The sequence below is a fragment of the Rhinopithecus bieti genome, unplaced genomic scaffold (genome assembly GCF_001698545.2).
Source record: "Rhinopithecus bieti isolate Rb0 unplaced genomic scaffold, ASM169854v2 scaffold_3875, whole genome shotgun sequence".
In the NCBI taxonomy this organism is placed as follows: domain Eukaryota; kingdom Metazoa; phylum Chordata; class Mammalia; order Primates; family Cercopithecidae; genus Rhinopithecus; species Rhinopithecus bieti.
This window is the reverse complement of record NW_016804422.1, coordinates 819,094-827,726: the sequence shown is the minus strand read 5'-3', so window position 1 is coordinate 827,726 and position 8,633 is coordinate 819,094. Positions and strand designations below refer to the sequence as shown.

General features: G+C 45.3%; 1 protein-coding gene across 3 annotated transcripts in view; it reads left to right on the top strand.

The window, feature by feature from the left end:
* Positions 1 to 310: 310 nt before the first annotated feature.
* Positions 311 to 8,633, top strand: part of RBM5 (RNA binding motif protein 5) — a 30,852-nt gene continuing 22,529 nt past the window's right edge. For 2 of the 3 annotated variants that reach the window (XM_017868035.1, XM_017868033.1), the window contains exons 1-4: positions 311 to 439; positions 1,794 to 1,863; positions 3,724 to 3,889; positions 5,403 to 5,558. In XM_017868035.1, the coding sequence (XP_017723524.1) occupies positions 1,847 to 1,863; positions 3,724 to 3,889; positions 5,403 to 5,558 (339 nt within the window). In that variant the 5' untranslated portion in view covers positions 311 to 439; positions 1,794 to 1,846. Of the gene's footprint in view, positions 440 to 890; positions 1,173 to 1,793; positions 1,864 to 3,723; positions 3,890 to 5,402; positions 5,559 to 8,633 lie in introns of those variants that run through there. The other variant, XM_017868034.1, reaches the window with a different exon arrangement.

The following is an 8,633-nucleotide window of genomic DNA, read 5'->3' as shown; positions in this document are numbered from 1 at the left end:
AAAAAAAAAAAAAAAAAAAAAACATTAAACAATGTTTTACACCGTGCCAGTGAAAGCAAACTGTACTCTCTACGGCGCGAGTAGCAAAAGCAAAGAATTATTACCATGCCTAATAGAGAGGAGCCCTAAAAACAAATCCAGGTCTCCAAAAGCCGATCGACAACTCTGTGGTGATTTAGAAGAGAATTGCAAGAAACACTGAGCGTCCCAAGTGACAAGGATGGTCTGGCGACCACATTTCCCGGCAGCCCTCGCGCAGCCAGGCCACTTAGAGGATTGGACTCCTCCGCAGGAGGCGGGTGACAAAGGGAGGGGATAGGCGTGAGGTACTGTGGGTAGGAGACGGCCGTCGGCGGAGGCGCCATTTTGTGGAGCAGCCGAATCTTGTTGGAGGTTCGGGGACGCAGAACCGCTACTGCTGCTTCGGTCTCTCCTTGGGGTAAGTGCGGTGGCTGTCTAACGACGGTAGGTTCTTGCCATTGGGGCTGGCCCCCAGGTCTCCCTTGTCAGCTGCCGGAGGCGACTGATCAGCTCCAGCCGGTTCTCTAGAGGGGCTAAATTACCCCAGGCGTTGGAGGGCCGCGCCCTTCCTTGTTGCCAGCTCTGTCAGAGTTTCCAGAGGTCGTCCAGCCAGCTCAGGCTCTGGCCTGCTTCTTTCTGGCTGTGACTTTGCCCCTTGTGGGTACACGTCCCCTAATCTCCAGCCTAGCGGAGCAGTGGAGCCGTCCCCTGTCCCTCTGGCCCTCCTCGGGAGCGCCCTGGCAGTCTCTGGCCGCCATCCCCCCCTCAACTGCAACTGAATCGCCCTCTCCAAAAAGCTGTTCGGTGATGGCCGATCTCCGGGTTAGGAAGCTCTTGGGAGGCGGGAGGGGTGTGTGCGGGAGGGCAGGCCGGACGCTGGAGTCGGTCGAGCAGGCCGTGACGCCGCCATCTCGCCTGCGAGACCCCACGGAGGTGGGTGCCGGCACCGCCCGGGAGAGAAGGGGCAGCACCAGTGAATATGCCTCGGGACTTGTTTCCCCCCAGTGGTTCTTTTTCATTTATTAATTTCAACAAATCGTTGAGCATTCGCTATAGACTAGGCTCCAGAGACGACTGGAACTGATTTCTCGGACCTCGCGCTCATCGAACGCGGTCCAGCTGTGTGATGTCTTATTACCAACGGGGAGCAGGTGGGCCGGGCTCTTCGCCACTCAGTGGTTTGTAGTCATAAGAACTGACTCAGGACGTGGTGGTTATTGTTACCTAGGAATTAGGTCGTTTCTAGTTTTGCTCTTGTCTTATGCGATATGTTATTAATGTAGTAGATTTCAGGCAGCTCAGAATCCCAGCTTGTACGAGGTTTTAAATTTTTCATCAGAAATGTTTGAATTTCATGTTGCTCTTTGTATTAATGAAGACACTTGGATTAATGTTTTAACGGTCAACTATCCCACTAGAGTTGCTTTGATACAAAACCAAAGGAGCTCATTGCAGCTCTGCCCTTTTTGCTTTGTAATTCTAAGGTAGGAGCAGAGAAGGAGTCTTCTGCTTGCTCCGTATTGTGATTCTGTTGTTAAATCTGGAATCTGATATTTTAAAGTATTCTTAATCTTCCGGTTTTGCTCATGGTTAACAAAATATTAGCATTTTAACGTTGACAGTTTGTCCCCACCACCTGCCTACCTTAGATAATCGCTGTCAGTGATTTGAAGGTTTGATGAAATCCCAGCCTCAGTAGTATCCAAGCTTATGGAGCTGCTGACTTAAGTGATCTCTGAGATTTACAGCAATTACTGTCTCTTGTCTCCTAGAAAAAATAAAATTTGAACCTTTTGGAGCTGTGTGCTAGATCTTCAGTGGGACAATGGGTTCAGACAAACGGTAAGTTACTATAGTACATGACTTTGAACTCAACATTTCAGTGGGGACTGAACTCTTTGTTTAAAATAGTTTATCAAACTAATATGTGAGTGTTTTGTGCCAGGCATTGCTGATGAACACCTTTATGGTCCTGTTGTCACAAACTACAGTCTAGTGAGAGAATTAAAGTACTGTGTGAACATGCTGTGATAAAGTATAGGGTGCTCTTATAACACATAGGAAGTATGTCTTTTTCTTGTTCACAGCCAGGAAAGGTTCCTGGAGAAAGTATTCTCTGGAAGGAAGCTGAAGGATAAGAAAGAATTTTAGGCAAAGAAGGGCAGAATAGAATGGGTCCTTGAGGGTACCCTGTGTGGACAGCAACCTTTGCAGAATCCAGGAGATCATACAGTCTGGCACTTAGCACAGTTCCTGGCTGTGGTAAGCAATCAGTGAATGCCAGTTCTCATTATTGTTCCCTAAATACCAAGATGATCCAGACTTAGAGAGCTGAGAAGCTTGGGACCGTGTGTTACATGAAGAAAGAAAGAGCCAAAGAATTAGTGGAAAATTAAGATGAGAACATTTGGCTATTGGGTACACACTCTCAGACCATTTGATTTAAACACACAACCTTATTCAGCCATCTGCCTTTTTAGTATTGAGGTCAGTCCCTGTGGTAGATCACATTGACAGGCCCGAGAGACCTTAGGAAATGTTCATGTCACATGGTGTTTTAATGCTATGTCAGCAGTCTGTGGTTCTAAATAGCTTATTAAATTAACATTTACCCCTTTGGGGTGTCTCAGTCCCATATTTTCTTTGATTCTTTTTATTCAATTTGTGTATTCTAAATGAAGCCCTTATAAACCTTTCCTTTGCCGCAGTCTTATGAATCTGGTAAACAGTTTACAAAAGACCTGTTTTATCTGTGGTCAAATAGGTTTAAGCCCCTTATTATTAGGTTTTCTCATGAAGCCCAGTGCTGCCCTTCAACCAAAAATAAACCAGATGTTATAAGAAGAGTGTTCTCCTAAGGGGTGCTAGTTTTGGGTAACTATCCAGTTGTATCTGACAGACAACTAAGTTGCCTGATGGGGGAAAAAAAGACTTAGTTCATCCAGGTTTTTGGTCCATTTTCTAGTAGGTATGATACTCTTGAGAGTAGATGAGCCAGGGATGTACTTAATTTCACCCTTTAAAATTGGGTGAAATTCGAGTAACTGCTTTTTTCCTGTTTTTGATCTGAATCAGGGATGAAGGGATAATATGTAGACTCTAGGCTTGACAAAGTGCAAAAATAAACTTGGATAGGCCGGGCTGGGTGACTCAAGCCTGTAATCCCAGCACTTTGGGAGGCCGAGACAGGCGGATCACGAGGTCAGGAGATTGAGACCATCCTGGCTAACACGGTGAAACCCCGTCTCTACTAAAAAATACAAAAAACTAGCCGGGCGTGGTGATGGGTGCCTGTAGTCCCAGCTACTCGGGAGGCTGAGGCAGGAGAATAGCGGGAACCCGGGAGGCGGAGCTTGCAGTGAGCTGAGATCCGACCACTGCACTCCAGCCTGGGCGACAGAGCGAGACTCTGTCTCAAAAAAAAAAAAAACTTAGATAACATGACCCTTTCTTAGAAATATTCAACCCAAATGTTTGTTTCAAATTTAGCATAAACTCCTGACTATTATCATTACATTTAGGGATGTAGGTATTTTCCCAGTGGTTATCTTAGTAAACTGGAATTTAGTAATACATTTTAACACTTTAAACTATTTGGATATATCTTATAAACTGATCTGTGGGGGGTGTGTATTTTTAACTCTGTCTTTTAAAGGTACAAAATGTGACTGACTTTAGAATGAAAATTATTTTCCCTGGCAGAGTGAGTAGAACAGAGCGTAGTGGAAGATACGGTTCCATCATAGACAGGGATGACCGTGATGAGCGTGAATCCCGAAGCAGGCGGAGGGACTCAGATTACAAAAGATCTAGTGATGATCGGAGGGGTGATAGATACGACGACTACCGAGACTATGACAGTCCAGAGGTGAGTGACCAGTGGCTGTATAACCCCCAGAAACACCCTGAGTCTTATAGTAATAGAAACAACAGCCAGGCCGCCAGGCCCAGTGGCCCCTTCCCATAATCCCAGCACTTTGGGAGGTCAAGGTGGCCAGATCACTTGAGGTCAGGAGTTCAAGACCAGTCTGGCCAACGTAGTAAAACCTGTCTCTACTGATAATATAAAAATTAGCTGAGTGTGGTGGTGGGCACCTGTAATTCCAGCTACTTGGGAGGCTGAGGCAAGACAATCACTTGAAACCTGGGAGGCAGCGGTTGTAGCAAGCCGAGATTGCACCGCTGCTCTCCAGCATGCGTGACAAAGCGAAACTCTGTCTCAAAAAAAAAAAAAAGAAAGAAAGAATAGCCAGGGTTTACCTAGGACTCACCATGTACTTTTGAGCACTTGACTTCATGAATTCATTTAGGTCTCAGTACAGCCTGATAAGGTAGGTGTTATTACCATTTTAAAGATGAAACAATGGGGTTATGATAACATATTCTGTGTTTTGAAATGAATGATAAATATAAGTTGTTGGCCAGGCGCGGTGGCTCACACCTGTAATCCCAACACTTTGGGAGGCCAAGGCAGGAGGATCCCTTGAGCCCAGGAGTTCAAGGCCAGCCTGAGCACTATAGGGAGACCTTGTCTTTAAAATAATAATAATAAAAATAATATAAGTTGTTTTAGTTATCTCAGTATTTTTTTTTAATTTTTTTAATTTTTTTTTTTGAGACAGAGTTTCACTCTTGTCACCCAGGCTGGAGTGCAGTGGTGCGACCTCAGCTACTCAGGAGGCTGAGGTATAAGAATCGCTTGAGCCTGGGAGGTGGTGGTTGCAGTGAGCTGAGATTGTGCCATTGCACTCCAGCCTGGGCGACAGTGCGAGACTCTGTCTCAAAAAAAACCAGAAGGCCGGGCGCAGTGGCTCACACCTGTAATCCCAGCACTTTGGGAGGCCAAGGTGGGTGGATCATGGGGTCAGAAGATCGAGACCATCCTGGCTAACATGGTGAAACCCTGTCTCTACCAAAAATACAAAAAAATTAGCTGGGCATGGTGACAAGCGCCTATGTCCCAGCTACTGGGGAGGCTGAGGCAGGAGACTCGCTTGAACCCGGAAGGCGGAGGTTGCAGTGAGCCGAGATCATCATACCACTGCACTCCAGCCTGGGCAATAAGAAGGAAACTGTCTTAAAAAACAAACAAACAAAAAAAACAGAAAAAGAAAACACTACAGACTGGGCATGCTTGTAATCCCAGCACTTTGGGAGGCCAAAGCAGGAGGGTCACTTGAGGCCAGGAGTTCAGACCAGCCTGGGTAACATAGTGAGACCCCTGTCTCAAAAAAAAAAAAAAAAAAATTGCAGTGAACATTACCATGGAATGCTTGTATCAGTTCTGTAGACTTCCTGCTAAGGATAATTTCTAGGCGTGGAGGGCCTGTTTCAAAGAGTACAGGGTGATGTTAATTGTGATTTTGTTCATTGTAACTCAGAGAGAGCGTGAAAGAAGGAACAGTGACCGATCTGAAGATGGCTACCATTCAGATGGTGACTATGGTGAGCACGACTATAGGCATGACATCAGTGACGAGAGGGAGAGCAAGACCATCATGCTGCGCGGCCTTCCCATCACCATCACAGAGAGCGATGTAAGGGGAAATGACAGTTATAACCAGCAGTCAGTAGGCACAATGAACTTTGAGCTTCTACCATTATTTTCTCATGTTATTGTTTTATCTTAAGCCAGTAGAGGTTGAGTATCCCTTATACAAAATGCTTGGGACCAGAACTGTTTTGATATTTTGGGTTTTTTTTTTTAAGTATTTGCATTTACATAAGTTTAAACATTTGCATTTACATAAGTCTAAACATGAAATTCATTTATATTTTGTATATGCCTTATACATGCCAAAGGTAATTTTATACAATACTTTAAATAATTTTATACACAAAACAATGTGCTTTGGTTTTTTTGTGTAATATTTTTGTTTCCGTTTTTTACACAGGGTCTCGTCACTCAGGCTGGAGTATAGCAATGCAATCATAGCTCACTGCAGCCTCGAACTCCTGGGCTCAAGTGATCTTTTTACTTGAGTAGCTAGCAAGTGCATGCCACGACACCCTGCTAATTTATTTTTTGTAGAGACAGGCTAGGCTAACTGTGTTGCCTGGACTAAAAGTTTTGACTGCCCTTTTGTCTGTGACCTCTCAAATAAGGTCAGGGGTGGAATTTTCCACTTGTAGTGTCATGTCAGTGCTCAGAAAATTTCAGATTTTGGAGCATTTCAAATTTTTGGATTAGGGTTGCTCAACCTGTATCTCAGCTAGTGAAATATTTTTCTGTCTTTAGGGAGGAGTTCTCTGAACTAGGTTCCGAAGTAAATTACCATATTGGCCAGGTGCTGTGGCTCATGCCTGTAATCCCAGCACTTGGGGAGGCCAACGCGGGTGGATCACTTGAGGTCAGGAGTTTGAGAACGGTCTGGCCAACATGGTGAAACCCCGTCTCTACTAAAAATACAAAAATTAGCTAGGTATGGTGGCACATAGCTTTAGTCCCAGCTACTCAGTGGGGCTGAGACAGGAGAATCGCTTGAACCTAGGAGGTGGAAGTTGCAGTGAGCCAAGATCACGCCTTTGCACTCCAGCCTGGGTGACAGAGCAAGACCCTGTCTCAAAAACAAAAGTAAATGACCATATTTATATTTAGGCTTTGAAGCTCAATGTATGAGTGTTCTGAATGTCTGTAACCACAAGGAGCAGGTCTTGTGTCTTCATTAGCTCCTAGAAAATAATCAATGCATTTTTATTGAATTAGTTACTTATTAGATGTGGTTGATTGGTAAATACCTAATTTTCTTTTTAACCTGGCCACCCTTTTATTAGTTGAAAATTAAACTACCCATTTGAAACCTTAGAAAAGCTTGTTAAAAAGGAAGGTTCATTCAGACTAGCCAATTAGAGTCTTAGTATACTTGGCACTGCCTGATTTCCAGCAGCATCTCTGGTCCTCACCCTTCCTTCCAGCCACACCCTACTTCCCACATCCTGGACTTTGGACATGTCCATTGCTCCCTCCCCTTGTCCTCGTGTGTGATGTTCCCCTCCCTGTGTCTAACATAGGGTTAGAAGGTTATTGCATATGAACCTGAGTCACAGGGTGGGGCCAGGCTCCTCACTTTTTTTTTCTTCTTCTTTTTTTCTTTCTTTTTTGTTTTGTTTTTTTTTTTTTTTTTTGAGACAGTGTCTTACTCTGTTGCCCAGGCTGGAGTGCAGTGGCTCAGTCTCACCTCACTGCAACCTCTGCCTCCCGGGTTCAATTGATTCTCCTGCCTCAGCCTCCCAAGAGGCTGGGATTATAGGCATATGCCACTACACGTAGCTAAATTTTTATTTTTAGTAGAAAATACAATAGGGATTAAACCAGGTTGGCCAGGCTGGTCTCCACCTTCTGACCTCAGAAGGTCAGAAGGTGACCCCCCCTGCCTCGGCCTCCCAGAGTGCTGTATTACAGGCATGAGCCACCGCGCCTGGCCACAGACTCCTCACTTTTGTGTTAGAAAGTAGGTAATTGGCCAGGCACCGTGGCTCACACCTGTAATCCCAGCACTTTGGGAGGCCGAGACGGGTGGATCACGGGATCAGGAGATCGAGACCATCCTGGCTAACACGGTGAAACCTCGTCTCTACTAAAAATGCCGGGCATGGCTACGGGCGCCTGTAGTCCCAGCTACTTGGGAGGTTGAGGCAGGAGAATGGCGTGAACCCAGGAGGCGGAGCTTGCAGTGAGCCGAGATCGCGCCACTGCACTCCAGCCTGGGTGACAGAGCGAGACTCTGTCTCAAAAAAAAAAAAAGTAGGTAATTATGTTCCACAAACTCACCATAAATACTGAACCATTTCTTGTAGGGGAAATAGAGTTGGGTTTTTGTGAGCCTGTGGTCACGTTTTTGTCAGCTGCTCAGCATGGAACCTTGTTTTATGTGTTTCTATTTCAAGATGACTTACTTAATATATATCATTGATTCATTAACATTGATCTCACAGCCAATGGCATTGTAACTCATGCCTGAATAAAGCTTATCTAGCATACTCTGTAAGGCAGATCATAGCCCTGTGCTTAGGAACACTAGACAGCATTTCAGAACTCTGCTTGGGGAGCCATTTTAAACAGCAGAATCACCAACAAAAAGCACAAAAAACGTGGAAACGTGGCACTAGACACTTGTTTACAATATGAAAGCTTGAACAGGGCAAAGCATCATTTTTTTAGATCGCAGCTGGAAACGTGTTTGAGCAACTCAGATTTTTCACTGCCTTGCACATGTCTGAGAATGACCATGAAAATGCTATAAGAGGCTGGGCACGGTGGCTCACACCTATAATCCCAGCACTTTGGGAGGCCGAGGTGGGTGGATCACAAGGTCAGGAGATCGAGACCATCCTGGCTAGCACGGTGAAACCCTGTCTCTACTAAAACTACAAAAAAATTAGCCAGGCGTGGTGGTAGGTGCCTGTAGTCCCAGCTACTCGGGAGGCTGAGGCAGGAGAATGTCGTGAACCCAGGAGGCGGAGCTTGCAGTGAGTCAAGATTGTGCCACTGCACTCCAGCCTGGGCGACAGAGCGAGAGTCCACTCAAAAAAAAAAAGAAAGAAAGAAAACTGCTACAAGTGTGGATTTGAATGTTAGAAATTTTAGTGAGTGGTTGAATTCACAGGTGTGG